The sequence below is a fragment of the Notolepis coatsorum genome (genome assembly GCF_963971535.1).
Source record: "Notolepis coatsorum genome assembly, chromosome: 6".
Taxonomy (NCBI): domain Eukaryota; kingdom Metazoa; phylum Chordata; class Actinopteri; order Aulopiformes; family Paralepididae; genus Notolepis; species Notolepis coatsorum.
The window spans coordinates 135,327,395-135,353,037 of record NC_140170.1 but is presented as its reverse complement, the minus strand read 5'-3'; the positions used below and the strand labels follow the sequence as shown (position 1 = coordinate 135,353,037).

The 25,643-nt window shown below is 41.9% G+C and overlaps 1 protein-coding gene across 2 annotated transcripts in view; it reads left to right on the top strand.

The window, feature by feature from the left end:
* The window catches only part of usp48 (ubiquitin specific peptidase 48), an 88,483-nt gene that overhangs the window by 22,149 nt on the left and 40,691 nt on the right, over positions 1 to 25,643 (top strand). For both annotated transcript variants that reach the window (XR_014619850.1, XM_084317566.1), the window contains exons 9-10: positions 97 to 285; positions 18,111 to 18,269. Coding sequence is in view for 1 of the 2 variants with exons in the window: in XM_084317566.1 (XP_084173692.1) it covers positions 97 to 285; positions 18,111 to 18,269 (348 nt within the window). In the remaining variant the exon portion in view is untranslated. The remainder of the gene's footprint in view (positions 1 to 96; positions 286 to 18,110; positions 18,270 to 25,643) is intronic.

Here is a 25,643-nt window from a genome sequence, read left to right as displayed (position 1 = left end):
AGAGACATACATGGCATGACCCATCATTATATAATGGCAATAACAAAGAAGTTGGTTAACTAATATAGTTTTCTGTGTGCATGTTTGTGCTGCCAGCGACCACAGAGCAGAAGTGCATGTATGAACTGAGTGCCGTGCTGATTCATCGGGGCATCAGCGCATACTCTGGCCACTACATTGCCCATGTGAAGGACGCACGCACCAGTGACTGGTACAAATTCAACGACGAGGAGATTGAGAAGATGGAGGGCAAGAAGCTTCAGCTGGGTACAGAGGAAGACATTGGTGAGCAGGCTGAGACTGGGGACCTTGGGAGTTTCACCTGGATTGTTATTCAGTTTGGTTAAAGGGGCATTCCACCTAAATGTACTTTTAGGTTTCAGGTTAGAGCTCTCAATGTACCTATATTAATTATTGAAAATGATTAGAAAAAAAAAAATATATATATATATATATATATATAAAAAGTGTGATCAAATCTTTTTTATTTTCAATTTTCAAACATGAAACAACACAACTCACAACACAATAATAACAATAATACATAAAAAGACATCCAAAAACATCAACTAACACAACAATAAATTAGACAGATTATACATTTAACACCCCAAGCCCCCTCCCTCACCAACCATTGCAGCCACAATCCCCAACCCTCGAGAGCCCAGAGTCCGGCACCCCAGCGAGTCAGAGCATCATGCCTCTTTAACACTTTGAGTGCCAGGGACGCGTTGTCGTTAGTTCATGCCGCCAGTTGAGTGCCGGCAACGCTATACAGCATTTGTTTGTCGTATTTTTTTTTATTAGCGATTTGAATTAATATTTCATCAATCAAGCCTCACGCTAGTGTTGCAGACTCTCTCTGAGCTCAATTGGGGGGGGGGGGGGTCCAGTTACTCTCCGGCGAGGCATCTGAAGAGATCCAAGTTGATCGCCGATCCTCAGAACAACGTGGATTGTGTATTTCCAGCACCCAACGCTGAATCAATAAACGCGATCGATATTTTGAATGGCGATCACGAATTGGAATAATCTTTTTGGATAACATCTGATCTGAGGTAAGGAATCTATTTTACCAGTCTTAGGGTAATCAGAGCTTTTTTCACAGATATATCAACGTGTGCCCTGTGTGTGTGTGTGTGTGTATGTGTGCGCGCTGATCAGGAAATGAGAGAATCAATATTTCAGCCCGCTTCTATAGCGTGCATAAGTACACATATACTATCGATAATCTAGCGTTTATATGAAAACGATTCATAAATAGGCCGAAAAATTACAACGTTTTTGTGTATGCCAGAATATTCCAGTAAAGGGCGATTATCACGGAATCTATATATTTTCCTGAAAAACGAGGGCTTTTCAAAATGCTATAAAACGGAAATGAACCGATAAAAAAAATTAAAATAAAAATCCGTCTCGACAATGTTGACTGCAAACAAGTCATTGATAAACGACGGCAGATTAGACACATAGCCATAATCTAAGACAGAGATTATGCGTTCACAACGCTATCATTGAAGTGGGTGCCGGCATTCAACCACGTTTTACCATGTTCACCAGTGGTAATCAAAGTGTTAACACCCCGACCCGCCGAGGGCCGCAACCAAGGGCCCCCCCCACCCCAAGCCTGTGACCCTTCGGCACAATCAAAGGGGCCCAGAACACATACATAACCAGTTAAAATAAGTTGTCACAAAGTATAAGGAAAATAAAACATTTACTATAAAATGGGCTTCCTGAGCCCCCTCCATCTCCAGGCCCGGCAGCCGCGAATTCGAACCCCGGAGGACCCGGAGTCCGGCACCCCCGCGAGCCAAAGCATCACGCCTCTTTAATGCCTCGACCCGCAGAGTCCCCCAACCACGGCCCCCCCCCAGTCCGATCCCACGACCACCAGACCCACAGCTAAAGGGGGCCCAGAAAATATACATAATTCAAATTACAAGAAAAAACTAAAATAAAAAACAAGTGGACAATGGCACTCGCTCGCTCTCTCCCCCCCCCCCCCCCACTCACCCCAGGACCTCAACGTGAGTTAAGTACATAATAATAGATTATCTAGCAATTGAACGTTATATGCGCTCTTTAAGTTTTGCAACCGCTGCCAACCAGATAGCAATATTCGCTTTGTTAACCCCTAAAACTCATGCAGTGGATATCTCCATATATATCACATTGAGGTAGGTAAGAATCCATACCTTCGGGCATAGCTTGTCCGGGTGTATCCATCGTGAGGCAATCAATTTTTTGGCGGCTGTGAGGCCGGCTAGAATGAGTCTTTTCACATGTGTAGAGGTCGGTAATTGAGAAACCTCATTCAATAATAATACAGAAGGTAGGACGGGTATAGTCGGAGAGAAAATATCTGATAGCTGGGTGGTAATCTCTTCCCAAAAAAGCTCGAACAGGAGGACATTCCCAGTACATATGCATAAATGTTCTGATGGCACCGTTTGGACATAAGGTACGAGTCAAGTCTGAGACCCATTAGATTCAATTGTCTAGGGCAGTGGTTCCCAAAGTCGGGGTCGTGACCCAAAGGTGGGCCGCGAGCAGCCACGGGAGGGCCGCGAGATGATTTATAAAAAAAAAAAAAAATCATTTTTTTTTTTTTTCTTTTTGTCAGGCCACTGAACTTAGAAGCAGGCCAGGACAGTGTTTCTAGTTGTATTCTAAAATTATATTCTATTGTATTCTAAAATGTGATGGTTAATATATGGTTTTATATTAACTTAATAAATAAACAAAAACGAAAAATCTACTTATTTCAACGAACATTTCAAACTAAATAACAGATTATGCACATAAAACGCTGAAAACAACCGAAGCAACAATAGTATTTTAATGAGGCTATTATTATTATTATTATTATCATTATTATTTTGCAACAAGTTAGCCCTCTCATAAATAGCACATATAAATTAATAACTAACTTGAACTAACTTAATAGGATTGAAGTGATATTTGGCTTAAAAATTTCGGTCGCCTGGCAAAAAAATAAAAAATTTACGATGTGCATTGGGCCGCGGCTCTCTAACGCCTTATTTTCTGGGTCCCGGCCTGAAAAGTTTGGGAACCCCTGGTCTAGGGGTCAAATAAGTCCTATGTAGGGATGCCCCGATCACGTTTTTTGCCACCGATCACCGATCGTCTATGAGCCATATCGGCCGATACCGATCGTTTTTGGTTTTATAAAAAATATATATATTTAAATATATATATATATATTTTTATAAAATATATATATTATATAATTATACTTGTAGTTGTATTATCTGCGAGACATCGCCACCACGTAACAAGTCAAAATGCTCGCTATCTGCAAACGGCTCCACTGTCTGTGTGTATACTCTGCTTTGGTCAAATCACATTCAGCATGCCCTCAGCAGGGTATATCTGCGGCTCTGCAGATATACCCTACTCCCTAGCCACTTTCGTGACTGCGATGCAAGCCAGGAGCTCGAATACGCGTTGAATCAATGTTATAAGACATTGATATCGGGAGCTATCTGTAGCTACTGCTAGCCGGCTAGATAACGTTAAGATAACGCCTCAGTGAACTATTTAGTTTACTGGGACATTTCATTGTGAGCTAACGTGAGCTACCTAGCTAACGGAGGTATCATGCACTACTAGACTATTGCTGGAGCATTTGTTGATATCAGGAGCTATCAGTAGCTAGCCAGCTAGATACCGTTAGACAATGCCTCATGTATTAAACTAAAAGTGAATAGTTGACTGGGTCATTTAGTTTAAACAGTAACGATAGCTAGGTAGCTAACGTTAGCTCACAGAGGTCCCATGCACCAGAGTAGAGCAGACTGCCGGAGGCAATAGGAGCCTCTATTGACACGGGTGCGGGAGGAGGAGGAGGGGCCGTGCGCTGCAGCTCTGTGTCTGAGAGAGAAGTCGGCGAGTGAGAACTCCACTAAGAATTGGATCATGTTTTTCTATCGGTTTTCACGATCGGCGAAAATAAAGCATTTTCGGAATTCACCGATCTCATATTTATACTGAATATCGGCCGATACCGATCGCTGGCCAATCGATCGGGGCATCCCTAGTCCTATGAATAAAATTTTGATGAATCTGTTGGTGATCTGGATTGCGTGAAGACAGCCGGATATTTTCCCAGACTGCATCCCAATCAAAATCTACATCCAACTCCAGGAGATCCTTTCTCCAAATCGTATCCAGGGGGAGGTCCTTATACGAGGACGTAAGTAAATGGCGATAAAAGTCAGAAACGAAGCCTCTCGATGTCTCTTTGTCATAAAATAATTTGTGAAAGCGGTGACGCTCTAGTGGAACCTCCCATGGAACGCCATGAGCCCTCAGGGCTGCTCTTATTTGTAAATAAAAGAAAAAGGAGGTTCCGGGGAGATAATATCCATTGGATAGATCTTGGAAAGATCGGAGACCAGAGTTATCGAAGATGTCCCCCAGTGTATGGATGCCTTTCTTTTCCCATCTAGGGTACCTAATAGGTTGTTGTCCAATAAGGAGTAAATTGTTATTAAATAGAGGGGAATGTGTATGCCATTTATGGCGGTTAGTACATGCTTTCTGGGTATCACGCCAGGTCTGGATCACATGTGTGATAAGCGGGCCAAATCGTAATTTGCATTGCTTAATTGAAATGTTGGTATACACAATATCTTGCAGTCTATGTGGGGACACCATCTTCTCCTCCAACGGTCGCCAGGACACAGCTGCTTGAGCGTCAAACCAAGTGATCAGAGGTCTCAGAGAGAAAGCTTGAAAATAATATTTAAAGTCTGGAAATGCTAAGCCTCCATCGAGTTTACTTCTTTGGGCAGTTGATCTCTTCAAGCGCCGGCGTTTATTATTACAACCGAATTTATGAGGCAGAGTGCAACTTCTGCCAATAGCCAACAGGAGGAGGCAACGGGAGCATTGAGCTGAAATTAATTCTTGCTAAAATATTCATTTTAATCATTGACACACAGGCCTGTAATGAATTTTTTTATTTAGACCATCTGTTCAAGTCATTTGTAATCCAGTGTCACCCAAGCTGGAGTAGTTATACCGTATCGTCTGGCTAATAGTAGGGAATATTTCAATACCGAGACATTTAAAGTGCTCCACCATAAGTATGTTTGCAGGCAGGATGGTAGCCTTCGCAGGCTCATTAAGTGGAAGAAAAGCAGATTTTGGCCAGTTGATCTTAAAGCCGGATAAGCTGCCAAACTCATCCATCATATTGAGAAGATGAGGTAGAGAGACGGAGGGATTCTGCATAAACAGGAGTACATCATCTGCGTATAAGCTGATATGGTGCTGTGTGCCCTGAATTGAAACAGGAGATATAATTTGGGATTGTCTTATGTATTGAGCTAAAGGTTCGAGAGATAAGGCGAAAAGACCGGGACTAAGAGGGCAACCCTGTCTAGAAGAGCGCGAGACAGAGAAGAGTGGTGAGCAGAACTTTCCCGTTAAGATCATGGTCGAAGGCCCTGTGTAGAGAACTTTGATCATATGAATAAAATCCTCTCTCAACCCCATCCTTCTAAGAACTGCCCACAAGTAAGACCACTCCAATCTGTCAAATGCCTTCATTGCGTCCAAGGACATGACCGCTGTAGGGACTGCCACATCCTTGCTGGCATCAATCACATGCAGTAACCGTCTGATGTTATCAGTAACCAGGCGGCCTCTTATGAAGCCGGCTGATCAGGATGAACTAGAGATGTCATATGCTTTTGAAGTTGGGTGGCTAGAACCTTGGCATATAGCTTAAGATCGGCTCTGAGGTGACTTAGGGTGCTTTCTCACTCACCATTCAGGTCCGTTCCGGTCCGTACCGTCCTCATTCCGGGTTAGGGTGCGAACTCCCCCCCCCCCCCCCTCCCCCCTCTAGTTTGTGTACACACTTCAGTCTTGGTTCGCTCCGGGTTCTGTTTGCGTTTTGAGCGTGTACGCTTGCCGTAGGCGATGATGTCACGCTCAAATGTAAACACAGGAAGTGTTAACATGGCGGTGGAGACTGGATGCTGATATAAAATAAACAAATAACCAATAAATATGAAGTTATATTTGAACCTCTGTTGTCAAGCCTTGTCAATATAACCCACCCCCTTTTCTCACGAATGGATGGTGTTGTAGAGTCCGCTTTTGAGCGTTTCCCAGGGCTAACGCTAAGCTAACGGCTAACGCTAGTTAGATTAGCCTATTACTAGTAACATTGCTCGCATCAATTATATTGAATGTCATTGATCTACCGGTCGATCACGGCCGACTGGTTGGGCACCACTGGTCTATAGAAATAAATGCATTCGAACAAGAAAGTATAGTAGACATAGCAATGGCGAACGCTAAGCTAACGGCTAACGCTAGATAGCTTAGCCTGTTCAGCAGCTAACATTATCCCATCGCTCGTGGCAATTATATTGCATGTCATTGATCTACTGGTCGACCATGGGCACCACTGGTCTAATATAAATAAATGCATTCGAACAAGAAACCAATGTATAGACATAGCAATGGCAAACAAAATTGCCAGGCCTAATGCGAGCCAGCGAAGTGCTGTGCTTTGTAACGTGGCTTCATGTTTTCATCCACTGAGCTGTGAGGCTCCACATGCTTGTTTTTGTGGGTATTGTCCAGTTGTTGCTGTGTGGTTTTATCTGCCCAAAATTCAAGCAAGCATGAAAGCATTACAGTAACGACGTTGTGTGTGTCACGCCCCCCGCTCCCACTGGCCCGCACCCGAGACCACCTATTTCATCGGTCCAGGTTCAGCGCCCCCGGGGACGAATCAGCAATTCGGGGACGGGGGGGGGGAGTGTTCTCACTCAGACAGACACACCCTTTTCTGGTTTGACCCGGCGCTGATTCGACCCCGAATGGTGAGTGAGAAAGGCCCCTTAGGGGCCTGTAGCTGCCACACTCGGTGGGGTCCTTATCTTTCTTGAGTAAAACAGATATAAGTGCCATATTGACATCTCTGGAAAAATTGCCCTCTTTGATTGAATGTAAAATCATTGAGAGTAATAAGGGACCGAGTACATCCCAGAATGCGAGATAGAGTTCCGGTGGTATGCCGTGCCATCCGGGAGCCTTGCCCCGTTGCATATCTGCAATCGCCTCTCTAAGTTCAGCTAACGTGATAGGTGCAGCTAACAGTTTAGCACTATCTTCCGAGATCTGTGGTAAGTTGATTCGATCAAGGAAATCCTCTAGCTTGGTATGATGAAAGACCACCTCTGACTTGTACAGATTGGAATAAAAAGAGCGAAATGTATCATTAATCTTTTTGGGGTTGGTGGTTACCTCCCCCTGTTGGTTCTTAACACATTGGGCGTCATGCATTGTGCCCATCATTATGCCCTCTCTGCCACCGCTGTAAGCCTATGGAGATGTTTACCTTCTTTGCAGGGCTATAACTTTTTAAATATTATAGCTATATCTGCATTACTATGGCCCATTCAACATCGGGTATCTATCGTTCCGGATGTGGGAACGTTATATTTTTAAATATATAAAACATCGCTGTGCAAGCTAGTTATCCTAGCCAGCCTGTTGTTTCTAAGCGGTGTATTTCATGACAATGTGCTAAATATGACACTAAAATACTCTCTTCCGCCACAATATATTGAAACGACGTCCACTGTATACCCCACACTACTATAAACGTGGCCTCAGAATTCACGCCACACACATACTCGGCACGTAAATATATAAAACATCGCAGTGCAAGCTAATTAGCCTAGCAAGCCTTGTTGTTGAGTGAGTCCTACCTCTGGGTCTCCTTCCGGGTCTCCTTCGCTCTCGGCCATCTCCTTCACTGATTGGTTGTTAGTGCATGCTCATATCCAAGCTTGGAAAATCGATATATCGAAACTTTGCGACCACGTTTCATGTTTATTTCGAGGAAATAATTTATCGCGATAGTTATCGTTATCGTTTTATCGCCCAGCCCTATGATAGATTATCGATTGGTGTTTCTTTCCTATACACGCCATATTAAAAAATTCAAAAGTATATGATCGGTATACATTATGCTTCATCATGCGTGAAGGAAAGGGGGGGGGGGGTCGTTTATAATTCCTTGATCGTCAGTAACGGCTTTATTTAGTATGGGTTGATATATTGATCAGACTGATTGCAAACAAAGAAATGGACAATCAAGCTGAAAGTAACGTTAGTGTCCTCTTACCGTTCGCCCGATGACACTGGAGGAAAAAGATCCCAATTATTTGACGTCAATCTGCTAGATCAATTTCCGGTTTGTATGACACAATAAACGCAGAAATCATATTGATTATTGCGTTTCGAAAGCGATCCAAATGCACTCGAGTGTGTGTGTGTATTGATCCACGCCATAATATATCTCTGGCGGAGGAATTTCCTCAATGCACCGATCGCCACTTCCGGTTTGGCGTGAGTGTAACTCGCCCGACCATCCACCAGGCGGCGGTATTGAGGAGTTGCAATATCAGAACAGGGTCCGGCTGCGATCCGGAGGGAGGCTGGATGAATTATGAATGCCATGGCAAAAAAATTTTATATCCCAAACACGTGATACGCTGTTGTTGGTGTTCAACGCATGGTGGGCAATAACTATTTACGCCGTTCTTGGCGCACAGTGTTAATGGAAGGGATATCCGCAAATTGCTCACTGGCACATATCTTCATAGCTAGTAGGTGACTAGGCCTGGAGCCGTGAAAGTAGTAGTGCTGTCTTGTTCTGTGCATCTGAAATTCAGATTGTTGTCTTAAAATGGAGTTAATCTCCTTTTTCACTACCTTAATTTGAAGCTCCAGTCGACTAGAGTAGTTGTGCTGCAATGAAGAGATCAATGTGGCATGAAGCTTTTCCAGTTCCACCAGCTTAGAGAGACATCCCTTGCGAAGATTAGATGCAAAGAGATTAGTGTTATTTCTGATAAAACCCTTAACCGAATCCCATACAATTCTGGGATCCTGTACCGAGCCCGCATTAAACTGCAGGAATTCAGTGAGCTTTTCTTTAAATTGCAAGTTAAACTCCCCGTTTTTCAGCAGTGTAGAGTTAAAGCGCCACCTAGGGGCACAGGACGTTATTTTACTGAGTGAAACCTTAAGTAGGATACCTTTGTGGTCTGAAAGGGCTATGGGTAATAAGTCAACATCAAAGCTAAGAGCCGTGGGGAAGAAAAAACATAATCAATCCTGGAAAAAGTCTTGTCTCGATGAAGAAAGAAGAAGGAATAATCTCTTGCGGATGGGTTGAGCGATCGCCACATATCGATTACCCCTGTGTCCTTAGACCAGGCTTGTAGGGCCATGGTAGCTTGCTTCTGATCAGGGCTTTCAGCGTGACTGGACCCATCAATCAATGGATCCCAAACTGCATTAAAATCAGCTCCTACTATTAATGAGTAATCAGGTAGTTTCAGCATTGCTGCAGTGAGAACAGCATAAAAGTTAGTGTCATACACATTAGGAGCGTAAGCAGAAATCAGCGCAATATTTTGGTTTGAACATTCTATTTTCGCAATAGTAATTTGGCTTTCTGCATCGGACCACACATCTAACAGTTTAATATTCAATTTCCGCTTCGCTATTATGGCTACCCCACAGAATAACTTATGTTATGGTAAAATATATTTGCCAGTCTTGTGTTATCCGCCAATAAAAGGTGTGTTTCACTCAGTAATGCAAGGTCCACTTCCTTCCTTTTTAACCACGTTAGTACACTTGTGCGTTTATGCGGTATATTGAGACCCCCTGTATTCCAGATCAATATGTTCAAATTAGCCATAGTCTAAGAAGGCTGCAGTATGACTGAATGTAATTTGTTTGGAGTAGAGTACCATAGCAGTTATATAACCATTTGTTAAGGTCCTATTGAGATCAGAGCGTGAGCGTGAGAACAAACATAAAACAGTGCGATTAGAATGGAAAGAAAAACATAAAACCACACAATCCCCCATTCCCACCCTTCATCGATCAAACATCAGTTGGTCAACCCTGACCGAGCACAGCAACCACAGCAACAATATGTATCTTAACCATACTAATAACTTGTAAGGTATATTGTAACAAATCAGAAAAGTAGAACCCATTTCACTCAACTGAGAGGAGAAATCTATACAACGTTCAATGTGCAGTTTTTTTTTTTTGTATTTTATTTTTTTATTATTTTTTAAACAAACATATAAACAAACATGACAACACACGATAAGATATACAAGCATTAATTGTCAGGGCACATCCAATGAGATCACCTTTTGGTTAGTTGTTTTATATAAGATATACCCATAATACCTGTTATCTAAAAAAAAAAAACCTACACACATATGCTCAGCTCGAACCCCCCCCTCCCGGACCCCACCTTGAGAAGTACCTCCACTATCCCTCGCACCTAACCAGACACTACCATTATAAGCTAGCTTTTATTCTCTCCACCACTTCTAACCACATTGACATTTTGGATTCATTGAGACCCAGAATTCTTGCTGTAGATATTTCATGGTAAATTACATCGAGATATGTAAGAAACCAAACTTTACGGCACATTTTTTCCGGTTGAAACCAGCGTGATGCGATCAGCTTTTTGGCTACTGTGATACCCGATAAAACCAATCTCTTTAGCTGTGGATTCACTGCAAACTCAAAAACATCATTCAACAGCAATACCGAGGGGTGTACAGGTATATTCCAAGATACGAGTTTTGATATTTGTTGGGTCACATCTTTCCAGAATGCCTTAACTGGTGAGCAGTCCCAATACATGTGCATAAATGTCCCTTCGTCCCCATTTGTACATTGGGTGCATTTGGAATCTTGTTTGAGCCCCATTCGGCACAGTCTTATAGGAGTCAAGTATGTCCTGTGAATATAGTTAAGATTGATTTGTTGATGATCCGGGTTCCTTGATGTAAGTCGGACATTTGCCCAGGCTCCTTGCCAATCAAAGTCATTTTCCAGGTCTGGTATATCCCTCCTCCAGACAGAGTCAAGTTGGAGGGTTTCATACGAGGACGTTAGTAATGGATGATAAAATTCTGAAACAAAACCTCTCGATGTCTCTCTTGAGTAGAAGAATTTGTGGTATCTGTGGTGTTCAATTGGTCTGTCTAATGGAACACCGTGAGACTTCAAACACAGCTCTAACTGTTTGTGAAAAAGCCATGTGGACTTGGTGAGATTAAATTTTTTGCGTATTTCTTTATCACTACAAAAACCCTGTTTGTTAAAAACATCCCCTAATGAGTGTATGCCTTGCTCTTCCCATATAGGGAATCTTATAGGTCGTTTTCCAATTAAGAGAGCATTGTTATTGAATAAGGGAGTATGATTGTGCCATTCTTGTGGGTTAGGATTTTTTTTTTGTGATTCACGCCATATCCGGATCGCATGAGTAATTATGGGGCCAAATTTTCGTTCACAGTGCTTGATTGGTAGTTTAGTGTATGCTATGTCCTTCAGTCTATGTGGGGCTACTATGTTTTCTTCTATTTTTCTCCAAGATGCTAATGCTTGGGAGTCAAACCATGTTGTCAATAGACTTAATGAGTACGCCTTAAAATATAGGAAAAAATCTGGAAATGCCATGCCACCATCTGCTTTATTTCTCTGTGCGGTGGATCTTTTTATACGTGGTGGTTTGTTATTCCAAATAAATTTGTATGTGGAGGAGTGTAATCTTTTCCAGTAACCCTCTGGAGGGGGTAACGGTAGCATTGAACAGAAGAAGTTTTGCCCATCTATCAAGGTCGTCTTTGATTTTGTTTTGGATTTTTGTGTAGTTGTGCTTCACCGTTTGTCTTATGGTAGGGAATATTTCCACTCCCAAGCATCTGAAATGTTTTACCATCGGTATCTGTCCTGGGAGGGTTGTATCTTTTTTTGCAGGGGTGTTAAGTGGAAGGAAAGCCGACTTCGGCCAATTTATCTTAAATCCCGATAAATCACCAAAGTCCTCAATCAACTTGAGCAGATGAGGCAATGTGGTGTTGGGGTTTTTCATGAACAATATTACATCGTCCGCATATAAACAAATTTTTTGTTGTGTGCCCTTGATTACGATAGGTTCTATGGATTGGGATTGTCTTATATATTGTGCTAAAGGCTCTAATGATAGATTGAACAGTCCGGGACTAAGAGGACAACCCTGTCTGGCAGAGCGTGATACCGGAAATATTTCAGAGATGATTGTGCCTGTTGTAATCATGGCCGATGGGTCTTTGTATAATACTTTAATCATATCGATGAATCCTTTTCCTAACCCCATCCTTTCTAGCACTGCCCACAGATATGACCATTCCAGCCTGTCAAAGGCCTTCATAGCATCCAGGGACAGCATCGCCTTAGGTATGGTGTCCTCCTTGTCGGCATCAAGTACGTGCAGTATACGTCTTATGTTCTCAGTGATCAGGCGGCCTCCTATGAAGCCAGTTTGGTCCGGGTGAACTAAAGACGTCATATGCTTTTGTAATCTGATGGCTAATACCTTAGAGTACAGTTTGATATCTGTTCCGAGGAGGCTTACAGGTCTATAACTACCGCACTCGTTGGGGTCTTTGTCTTTTTTAAGGAGGACTGTTATGAGTGCAATATTGTCAATTTTATGGAAGTTCCCCTCCTTGACTGAGTATAAGATCATATTTAGTAATAAGGGGCCAATTATGTCCCAACAAGAAAGGTACATTTCTGATGGGAAACCGTCTCTTCCTGGAGCCTTACCACTTTTCATTGCGGTTATGGCCTTCTTGAGTTCCTCTAGTGTGATCGGTATTTCTAACTGTTTAGCGTCATCCTCTGAAAGTTTAGGGAGAATAATTTGATTAAGAAATGTGTCCATTTTGTTTTGATCGAAGGTCATTTCTGATTTATATAAGTCGGAGTAGAATACTTTGAATGTATCGTTTATTTTTACAGGATCTGTTACAAGTACTTGTTGTGCTCTAATGGTAGTTATATCTGCAAATGTTGCATTCATTCTTAATCGCATGGCTAATAGGTGGCTGGGTTTGGAACCATGGGAGTACTGCTGTTGTCTTGTGCTGCGTATTTGTATTTCCGATTGTTGTCTGTATATGGCATTGATCTCTATTTTTAGTACGTTAACTTGATTTTCTAGTCGAGTTGAGTTGTTGTATTTCAGAGAATTAAATAACGTTGAGTAAAGCGTTTCCAGCTCATCCAGTTTTGTGCTTTGATTCTTGCGCATTTTGGAGGAAAAGCTATCCGTGAAGTCTTTGATCATTCCCTTTACCGACATCCATATTATTCTGGGGTCTTGCACCGAGTTTGCATTCTCCCGTTGGAATACTATAAGAGCTTCTTTGAGTTGTGTAATGAATTCCTTGTTGTTAAGCAGCAACGAGTTAAATCGCCATCTTGGGGCTCGGGAGGATAGTATACCAAATGTACCTTTAAGGAGTAAATAACAGTGATCTGATAGTGCGTTGGGTATCATTTCCACTTCATAATTATCAAATAGTCTCTGTGATGCAAAGACATAATCTATTCTGGATAGTGTCTTATGTCTCGCAGATCGACAAGAGTACTTTCGGGTCGTGGGATTAAGTAACCGCCATAAGTCCTTTACACCTGTAATCTTTGACCAATCCTTTAATGCCTTCGATGAATTCTTTTGTTCGCTGGAAAAGGCGAGGTAAGATTTGTCTATCCTTGGGTTCCAGATGGCATTAAAATCCGCTCCTATTATAAATGAGTAATCGGGAATGTCTAACATTGCATTGGTTAGTGTAGTGAAGAAATCTTCTTCGTACAAATTTGGGGCGTATACCGCTATCGACGCTATTTTCCTGTTCTTATGTTCAATCTTAGCTATAGTTATCCGACCTTCTACATCAGACCATACTCCCTTTAGTACAATATTCAACTTACGTTTAACGACTATTGCTACACCCCGAGTTCTCGTACCAATAGAGGAGTGACTGATATTATGGTATATGTTGTCCGCTAATTTACCTATGTCTTTCCCTAGAATGTGTGTTTCGCTTAGCAGAGCAATGTCCACATGTTCTTTTTTCATCAGTGTGAGCACGCTTTTGCGTTTGAGTTGGTTATTTATTCCCCCGGTGTTCCATATCATTATATTCAAACTAGCCATAGTCTATACATGTTGCATTGTAATTTTTGGTAATGCTTCTAGAGTGCGAGGCAATAATAGATATACATCCCACTAGTGAGGTCCCGTTGAGAGCCGAGCTTAAAAACATACATATATACAAATAAAAATCCCCTACCCTTCCCTCCCACCGAGAGTCGTACAGGATTGTGTTCCATGAACACAACCTTTGCGTATGACTCTCTCCCTTGCACCACCGGATATCCCAGAATGATCCAATTATCCTTAACATTCCTATGTATACCATAGGATCTAACACTCTAAATTCTACCATAAGTAGAATGTCGACTGTGGCTTGGCCACTTACCCGTAAAAAATAAATAAATAAAAATTTAAATGAGATAAACTAAAAATAAAGACCAAAAATAAGCTTCAATTGTCATGCCCTAATCACTTACATTTTATATGAACTTGTAATTTATAGTAATTTATAGTAACCCATGAATAATATGAAGGTATTGAACTGAAGAGAGAGCCTCAATAAATCAGAGAGAGCGGATGAAAAAGAAGAAAAAAAACAAGTAAAGGGAAGAGAACATTAACTTAGATCTTAAAAGAGCATTGCTATGCTTAAACATCTAAAGTATTAATTGGAGAAGTAGTGAAATTATTTCCCATTAATAAAAAACAGTTTTTAAATACGTATATGCAGCATTTCCCCTGACCGGGGTGGGCGATGATCGTTGTGTAGAGTGATCTTTCAGCCGGCCGGCTATGATGGCTCTGTGGTTCTGCATCTAGATAGCTGTTGATTATTCCCCCGAGGGGCTTCTGGTAGAGTGAATGACCACGTATTGCTGATATTCCAGAATGCTCCATATATCAAAGAATGCTTCGATGTTCTAGATTATTCCAATATGTCATTTTTACATTGTCTGAATGTTCCAGTATGTTCTGGAGTGTTCCAATCTTAAATCCAATATGTCCGCAATAATATAAACACGTCGGGGAAAGCATTCAAAAACTCTGAGCACGTAGGTCTCTCTGTCCCAAATCCTCGGTTATTAAAGGTTGTACTATATGGTGACCTTGCATAACTGAGATTTAAAAGGCCATTTATACACTATTCTGCGTGTTGTTCAGACAGGAATTTGGCTGCATCTTCAGGCGAGTTGAGGAGAACCTTTGCTCCTTGTTTGTCGACGATGCGAAGTATTGCAGGGTATATTAGTAGGGGTCTGTATTTCCCCAGGTATAGTTGAGACATCACCGTCTTGAACTTGGCACGCAGTTCCACTACATCACGACAATAATCTTCAAAGCAGTGTATTGGTACCTCCATGTATTTCAGATTGCCTTTCATCCTGCGAGTTTCACGCATAATCATTTCTTTTATTCTGACTTGGCGCAGTATAACTAATATCACTCTGGGCTTAGCGTTATTGCCAATGGAGCGGGGACCCAATCTGAAGCACTGATCCACCTCCGGTATTTTAGGAAGGATTCCTGTTCCCAAGATTTTCTGTAATTCTGTGGCAAACTCTTCAGGGTTTTCACATCTCACTGATTCGTCCAGACCGACAATACGAATATTCAGCTTGCGTTTTTGATATTCCATCTCGAATATTTTGGCTTTCTGTTCTTTATTGATTCGCGTGAGCTCCAACGTTATTTCGCTGAGCTCCGTCTTGATTTCATTGTAGTTCCCCTTCATCTCAGCAGTTAGGTTAACTTTGTTAACCTCTACTTCATTGTAGATGCGAACGAAATTTAGTTGGTGTGCTTCCAAGCCAATTTCCAGTGCCACGGTGCGCTTAATATGTGCCTCGGCATCCACCCTTAGCGCTTCTATTTTGCCTTCGATAGATTCTTTGATAGCATCTACTTTTTCGGTTATTGTTTCGGTTATTGACTTCTCCATTTTTTTCATTTCATTTTTCATTTCCCGGATGATATATTCCGAGTCTGAGGAGGTGATTATAGGGGTTGAACTTGGGGTGGACATCCCGTCAATATCCTCTGCGATTTTGCGAACGTGTCCCGCGGCCATAGGGGGGTCTTCTGCGCTTGGTTTTGGAAGCGTTTTATGATCTTTCCTTGTTGGCATCTCGAATCTTTCAGTCAATATAGTTAGTTGATAATCTCAGTTGATATATGCGTCAAGTTTTAAACGCATTGGTGGTCTATAAATATGTTTTTAAAACGGAAAAAAAAATAACGGGTGAGCAGCTGTGTCACATGCGACTTACTCCATTCTATAGCTGACCGGAAGCCCTCAATGTGCAGTTTAAAGTGCCGACGGTAACAACAGGAGTATTAAAACACAATTCGTCTGAGATGAACTATAGCAGCCAATAAAAGGCAATTGCGTTAAAAAGCACCGGTCATCTGCATTATACTTGAAAAAAAGTCAGTGTGCAACGTAGCAAACGAGCCACAGTAAACACGTGGCGAGGTAATGTTAGCTAGGAGAGCTGGTCAGCCGGCATGTCTTGAGCATAGCTTAATTAGGCTAAGGCTTGTTAGCCCGATTCCCGTACATAGCTCCGCCAAGAGAGAGCCATCCCTCTCGACCGGCAGATACGTTAGCACATAGCTTGTTCGAGTGAAAGTTATGAAGTATAGTTCATCCAAATACAAACTCGAAAAAAGACAGTATGCATAACAGTCAATGTGAAGTCCAGTTGCGAAGTTCAATGCTCAGACAATTAAAAATACCAATGCGTCAAAAAGCACAAGTCGTCTGAATTATATCAAATAATCAATGTACATACCCATTTCTGGAAATATATAGCGTAGATAATACCATGAATGTTACCGTTCTGTTGGACCGAAAGGCAGTGTTAGGCGAGTGGAACGTTATAGTTAGTTGAAAGAGCCCGATAGTCGGCATAGCTTGCGCTAAGCTAACCAAGGCCCGAAGTCCTGTTACTCCCCGGTGCTCGCCGTCTGCCCCGCCGGGGGCGGCTCACCATCCTCGGGCGGGGTGGACGTCGCCATGTCTCGTCTGAGGAACCGCTCCGCTTCGGACGCCGATGTGAATAGGTGGTTGCAGGATACAACTCCGCGGCCCTCCTTGATTTTCAGAGTCGCAGGGTAAATTAGGAATGCTTCTATGCCCCTCTCACGAGCAATCCCCATGGCTTTCGAGAAGGCCCTTCGGCCCTGGTTGCTGAAGTCAGCGGCGAATCTGAGTGTATAGTTGCCCATTTTCAGAGGGTGTTTTCTGGCCTCTCGTAGAATAGCCTGTCGTGTAGGGAACCGCAGGCAGCAAAAGATGAAAGCGTGTGGATGTCCGGATTTCTCCGTGGGGCCATTTCAAAAAATTCTATGTGCCCGCTCAATCTCCGGTATTTTGATGGACGGAAACCAATGTGGAATCATCTTTTCTAGGTATAAGATCGTGCATCTTCTTCAATGTCCTCGGGCAAGCCATCAATTCTAATATTACACCTCCTGTTCCGGTCCTCCAGGTCCGTGATCTTATTTTCGTAATAAAGGAATTTATCCTCGACCTCCGACAATTCAGTGGAGTTGGTTTCAGTCACGATTGCCACCTCTGCCATCCTTTCTTCAACTTTGGTGATCCGCGTGGTCGTGCTAGCTAGCTGTTCCTGGAGCGAGTCCAGTCTGTTGGTTAGAAAGAGCATGCTAGCGTCGAGCTCAGCACGGAACAGAGTCCTGATAAAGTCACCATCCACCTCATTTAATGTCCCCTTCTTATTCGATAATTGATTTGCCATCTCTGTGAAGTAATATGTGAATGTATGTCGTGAAATTAACGTCGTAATTAATATATAAGTGGAGTGGTGGCTGAGCTCGAGAATTTTTAAGCACCTCAGGCAATGCCAATTTGATGATGATATCAGATTGCACTTAACCTATTTTGAGAGCTCATAAATGCTCATAACGGCCCATAATTAAAGTTTAAGAAAAATGCCTATTTTTGCAGAATTCCAAACTAAGTCAATTTAAGTGGAATCCCCATTTAATTAATCTTCATCATTGTGCAGTGTTGTTAGATGGTCTTTTGAATTACCTTCATTATTTCTTCCTTCCCCAGCTGAGACTGTGAAGTCCCAGACACGTAAGCCAAAGTGCAGTAAAGGCTCCCACTGCTCCAGGAATGCTTACATGCTGGTGTACAAGGTACAGGAGGAGGAGGTGGAGGAGGTGGAGGAGGAGAGCACTGAGGCTGTCAGGACCAACGTCGAGGTGCCAGGTGAGGACTCTGACTAGGAGTGGGTGGTATGGCCTAAAATGTATCTCTGTACATTTCGATTTTTGGACAGCTACAGTATATCACAGCATATTTATTTTTCTTACAATAATAATAAAAGGAAAATGCTTTAGGAGCAGTGCAAGACACGATTTTCTTTACTGGGCTCTACCATTAGTATTCCGTGATCTGTATATTAAGCAGTCTTAGATCGGCCAGATTGGAGTGTGCCCGACGAGAGTTGACAGCAACAGATTCCAAATGCAAATACCACATTTGGAAATTAACTCTAGACCTTTTATCTGTTCCTTGTAAATTAAATAATGAGGGAATAACACACACCTGGCCATGGAACAGCTGAGCAACCAATTGTCCAATTACTTATGGTCCCTTAAAAAGGGGGAGGCACATACAGAAATTGTTGTAATTCCTACACCATTCACCCGATTTGGATGTAAATGCTCTCAAATTAAAGCTGAAAGTCTTCACTTAAAGCACATATTGATTTTTTCATTTCAAATCCATTGTGGTGGTGTACAGAGCCAAAATTATGATGATGTCCAAATATGTATGGCCCTGACTATATCTGTGCATATCCCTTACCTACTATTACTAGTTACGCTGCTGGCCAGTACAACTTACTACCATAGTGTCTTTATACCTGTATACCTACATATTAATACTACAACTATGTACAGACATCACTATTACTCAGTAGTATTCATTTATATATTTTATATCCAGTTTAATCACCAGGGCCCAGGAGTTCAAAACGTTTAATCCCTATCTGATCCGATCAGATTTGTAAATCCCATTTTTTGTGATCCAGGATCAGACAACTCGGACAGATTTTGTCCCGGTATTTCAAAGCAATCCAGGATGGGATAACCCTGATCCAGATTGAGACTTTTCAAGATGACTAGATCCTGAATATCAGTGCTTTAATCCTACCGATCTCCATCTAGTGGATATGAAAAATAATACAAGGAAGACAAGAGACCACATTGCAGAGAAATCTATAATGTCTAATTATATTGTTAAATACACAAAGAACATAAAATCATAATGGAATTGTAATTAACAAAAATACTCCAACTAGGGTAACAACAAAAAAATTCATACGAAGGCAGCTGTATCATCCAGGCGTGCTTTGAGTAGCTGAATTCGAAGTGAGGTTTCAGTTTGCTGAAGCTGTATTTGTTATTTGGCCAGACGGATCTGCATCTCTGCCCTCTCCGTTTCACGGCTCAGCAGTGTCTCATAGGCATCATCCCTTTGCTCTGGTTGTCTGGTGCGCTTGCATCTTCTCTATCGAGGTGGCTCTTGCAGTGTGTCATCAGGCCTGGCTGAAGGTCCAGCTTCTGCATCCACATGGGTCAGGAGGACGTCATCTTGAATGGTGTGTGTCACATCGGGTGCATTGACTACCTGCAATGAAAGTTTATGTATATACTAGTTTATCCCCCTTAATAAGATGATCAAAAGGATGCAAGCTCCTGGAAAATAGTAGTACTATAAGAACAATGGTGCTATATAACAATTATAGCCATTGTAGTACTATGAAAATAGAAATTATACAAGATAATAATTGTAGTTATATAGGGACATGGATAAAATCACACATACCTGCGACTCACCATCTGGTACAACGTTTGGTATTCCATGTAAAGATTGTGACTGCTGACCACAAATGATATCAAGTACCACATCTGTATAGGTCTGTGGATGACACAGTCAACACAGCCACTCATCACCTGCTGCAACACCTGGAAACCCGCAACTCATACGCCCGCATTCTGGTTATGGACTTCAGTTCCGCATTCAACACAATTATCCCAGCCAAACTCAACAATAAACTACTGGACATGAACATCGACCCCTGCATCTGTCACTGGATCCATAGCTTCCTCTCCAACAGACAACAGAAGGTCAAAATAAATAACATCACATCCCACCCTCTATATCTCAGCACAGGAGCCCCCCAAGGCTGCATCCTTTCACCCTGGCTTTTCTCCCTATACACCAACCTGCTCATATCCCTCCACAACTCCGTAAAAATATACAAATATGCAGACGACACAACCCTTATAGGCCTCATCACAGACAATAACGAAACGGAATACCGTACACAAATCAACCACACAATCACCTGGTGCACAGACAATAACCTCATCAAAAACCCAAGAACTCATCGACTTCAGACGCCAGCCAAACCCCAAAACCCCCATATCCATCTCCGGCAAACCCATAATCACCACAGACTCCTTCAAATTTCTCGGCACCCACATAAGCAATAACCTCAAATGGAAAACCAACACAGACCACATACACAAAAAAGCCAATCAAAAACTCTTCTTCCTCCGCCAGCTCAAAGAATACAGAGTCAGAAAACATCTCCTGCTCTGCTTCTACCAGGCTATCATTCAAAGCATCCTCACCTTCTCCATAACTGTTTGGTACAGCAATTTGGACACTCACTCCAAAAACAAACTCCAAAGAATTATCAATAAATCCTCCAAAATAATCCGCACCCCCCTCCCTTCTCTCGAATCACTCCACCGCCAAAGTACAATTAGAAGAGCTAGAAAAATCATCTCTGACCCCACTCACCCAGCACACCACATCTTCCAGCTGCTGCCCTCCGGGAGGCGCTACAGATCCCTGACCACCAAAACATCCCGCTTTAAAAACAGCTTCTTCCCCACTGCCATACGGACACTGAACTCCCTGTAGTACCCGCAACCCCCCTTACCTCTGCTGACATGGACATAAACTCTGAACTGTAATTGTGTAATTGTGTTTTCTTCTAACTGCATGTAGTATGTACGTTGTAAGTGATGTTATATGTTCTATGTTTTATGTTGGAACAAATGCTGTAACATGCTGCACTGAAACCAAATTCCACCAGCCTGGCTGGGTGGTCATTAAAGAAATTGATTGATTGATTGATATTCTCCCCTTTTATATAGTTTGTTATTGTTACCCATCTGTGGGTGTTTAGCCTGGCTTTGTTCTTTGAAGCTTGCTGCTTCAAATTCTTCCACCTCAATCTCACTTGGTCTACCGTTCTCTTGTGTTCTGATCCTGTGGCATTCACATTGTTTGTAACTTCCATCCATATTCCGCTCTTTACTTTAGTCGCTCCACCCTCTCTGTTAAAGCTACCAACTATGGAGTCATTATTCCTAACACTGTAGCAGTGCATGGGTCTCAGCAGATGTAAAATTATGCCCCTTTTTGTCCATCTTTCCAACTCACTGGTTTGGTCAGGTGAGCAATAGTTTTCTATAGGTCTGGCCCTTACTTGCTATCAATTACCTAATTAACCACAGGCCCGAACAAATATGGACATATAGTCCATGGGCCAGAGGCCAAAATTTCACTTGTCGGTGCCACTCAGGGTGAATAAACTTACATATAATTTTTTCAAAGATCTATGTCTGTAGATGATATTTTTGTATGATAGCCCTTCCAGAGTGGTAGCTTTATCATAATTATCAAGTCATGAAGTATACCTACCCCCTCAGGAAATTGCATTTCAGATGCTGGTGCATATCCTGCTTTAGACTCAGGTAGAGGACATCTGTCAATGTTTCACAATATTGTGTTTGGTATCATTTTAAAGGGGACTGTGTCCTCTTTCATTCAAGCTAAGATGTGAATCTTTCTGACCAATATAGAGGTCACTGGAGCTCTTTGAACAGTCAACAACACTCATTTCTACACAATTTTCGCCTAAATGATATACTATCTTTTAGCCTTGTGTCATCTAGGAGCAACAGAGACACAAAATACAATATCTACAACACTCTCAGGACCATAAGGATTCAGGAAATGTATAATATGCCTATACTATTTCATTGTTACAGGTCATTGTTAGCCTTAACACTTTGAATGCCCAGCAGGGGGCGCACATTTAGTGCTTGAATGCCCACCATCCGCTTCAATGTTAAAGTTAATATCGCCTAATCTATGTTTTAAATTATGGCTATGTGTCTAATCTGCCCCGTCGCATTATCAATGACCCATTTCCAGTCAACATTGTCCAAGCGGATTGTTTTTTTATCGGTTAATTTCCGTTTTATAGCATTTTGAAAAGCCCTCGTTTTCACGGGAAAAAAGAAGAGATTCCATGATAATCGCTCTGTACTGTAATATTCTAGAACGTTGTCATTTTTCGGCCTATTTATGAATCGTTTTCAAATAAACGCTAGATTATCGATAGTATATGTGTACGTGTGCACGCTGAAAATCGATTCTCTCATTTCCTGATCGCTCTAACAGCCATATCACATTATAGGGGAAAAGCTTATATCTCCGTGAAAACGGGTCTGATTATCCTAAGACTGGTAAAATAGATTCCTTACCTGAGATCAGATGGTATCCAAATGGATTATTCCAATTCCTGATAGCCATTCCAAAAATCTATAATTTTTATTGATCCCACGCGTATACTGTAAAACACAGTAACCACGCTGTGCTGAGGGTCCAGCATGAAGCTGATCGGCCCCGGTTACATGCGTGAGAAGTTAAATGTGGAGTCCGGGTTTTTTTCTCTCATGCATTTTATAGGGGGTGCTTTTTTCACATCCGAGCGCCTGGGGTGGCTGATTTACCAACGGTAGACTCGGTTGATGAAATATGAATTCAGATCGCTAATAAAAAAATAAAAACGCGGTGATCCTCCTCTACCATGTCAGCATGACCAACCTCTATATACTGATGATCCTCCTCTACCATGTCAGCATGACCAACCTCTCCATATACTGATGATCCTCCTCTACCATGTCAGCATGACTAACCTCTCCATCCATACACTGATGATACTCCTCTACCACATAAGCATGACCAACCTCTCCATATACTGCTGATCCTCATCTACCATGCCAGTATGACCAACCTCTATATACTGATGATCCTCATCTACCATGTCAGCATGACCAACCTCTCCAGATACCTGGACCACGGCACTGGCACCTTGGCACTGCAAGCTAATACATGTGTCCGAACTGGCTGAGTCTCTGGACTCTGAGTACTGCAGCACTCTGCTGGGATACTATGACTTTTCTGGGGATGACTGTGCCAGCGCTTTCAAAGGAAAGAGACGGGTGAATCCGTTGAATAATCTGCAGAAGAACCCTAGATTCCAGAAGGCTTTTAGTCAGCTTGGCGCATTGTTGCTGGTAACAGATTAGCTCCAACAGGAGATGGAGTCCTTCACATGCATTATGGATGGCCATGGTTGGATGAAGTCAGTTGATGCTGTGTGAGCCAAGATGCTGCAGAAAATGATGGGTGCTGATAAAGTCTTGGATGCAAACTCCAAAGTAGACATTGAACGCCTGCCTCCCCCCAAGGTCTGTCTCATCCCACATGTACAGCGAGCCAACTTCATAGTCGCCTGCTACAAAAGAGCAGAACAGCCAATATTCAAGAGGCCCAAAGCCTATGATCAAAGTATGGACTGGGAAAAACAATGGATGAGGAGGTGTTAGAACCTGTCTGGACGGTTGGACCCATCCTCCGTCCTTCTCTTGTTGAGGTACTGGCCCAGAAAGTGGAGTCAGAAGAGCAAGAAGCTTTTGATAAGGAGGCAGATTACACAAAAAATAACATGGATGAGGAGGATGGAGAGTAAGAGTGTGATGAGGCGGAGGAAGAGATAGACTTTGACAATAGTTTTATTGATAATGATGATTAGTAGTTTATGCAAAACTATAATATTTAGGGCATAACAGCATGGAGACAATCTTTATTACAATATTATTTCCAATATTAACCTAAATCGATCTCGTCCAATGCACTACATTTCAGTAAAAAGGGAAAATAGAGATGTGATATACGTTTTCTTCAGCGTTTGTTGCTTTTTCTGTCCAAAAATTTTATCAAGATGTGTTTGAATCTTAAAAATAACAATTGTACTGAATTCCTTGGGTCAAACTTGTTTGGGAAAATGTTTGAATTTGTCTCCATGTGTTGTTCACTTCAAAAGTTATGCTGTTTTCTTTTTCAGGTTTTGGTTCAGGATAGGTGTAATAAAGGGTTAAAAATAAACCCCATGGGACATTATTCCAACCTGTTACCTGTCAGAATCTTAAAATAGACACTTCAAGGATTAATAAAAAAACAGGTGGTGAAAAAATATCCACCCTATGCAGGTGGACCTATGTTTCCATTCTAGACTATAGTGGCTGTTCTGTATACCGGTAGTTTAATAGGAGCCTAATACTGCTCTTCTAATTTAAGGCTCACAATGACCTGTAACAATGAAATAGTATAGGCATATTATACATTTCCTGAATCCTTATGGTCCTGAGAGTGTTGTAGATTTTGTATTTTGTGTCCCTGTTGCTCCTAGATGACACAAGGCTAAAAGATAGTATATCATTTAGGTGAAAATCGTGTAAAAATGTGTGTTGACTGTTCAAAGAGCTCCAGTCACCTCTATATTGGTCAGAAAGATTCACATCTTACAGTAGCTTGAATGAAAGATTACATAGTCCCCTTTTAAAATGATACCAAACACAATATTGTGAAACATTGACAGATGTCCTCTACGTGAGTCTAAAGCAGGATATGCACCAGCATCTGAAATGCAATTTCCTGAGGGGGTGGGTATACTTCATGACTTGATAATTATGATAAAGCTACCACTCTGGAAGGGCTATCATACAAAATATCATCTACAGACATAGATATTTGAAAAAATTATATGTAAGTTTATTCACCCTGAGTGGCACCGATATCTGGTCTGGCCCATGGACTAATACATTTGCAGGTGTGTATTTGCTATTACTAATTATTCAGAGACTGATCTAGGCCCACCTATGGATTTCCCTCTAAATGAGAGACTGGGTGGTGGTGCAATGCGAGATGCTATTGTCCACAATTACTTTTGAAAGGTGATGACATCTGATGGCCCTTGAAGATACTTTTTCTTTAAAGGAAAACTCCAACATTTTGGGAAATTAGCTTATTTAACATCTTCCCTGGAGTTAGACAAGAAGACTTATTTAACATCTTCCCTGGAGTTTGACAAGATACATACCTTTTTTGTCTATTTGCATGCATTAGGCTTAGGGAACGCCCGCACCGTTAGCGTAGCTTAGCTTCATCACTGGAAGTGGCTCAGACTTTTACCCTGAAGTTCCCTACAGTCCCATACAGTCACGAAATACACTCCAAATACAACTCTAAAACGTTCCTGTAAACATGTTGTGACCTGTGTATTTATCACATGGAGAAATAAAAAATTATTGAATTCGACATTTACGTTTTCTAAGCAAATATACTCAGATTTTTTTTTTGCCTAACCACTCCTCTCTGGGCGCAGTGATTTCACGCAACGCAGTGCTACTTTCTAACGCTAACGCCAGT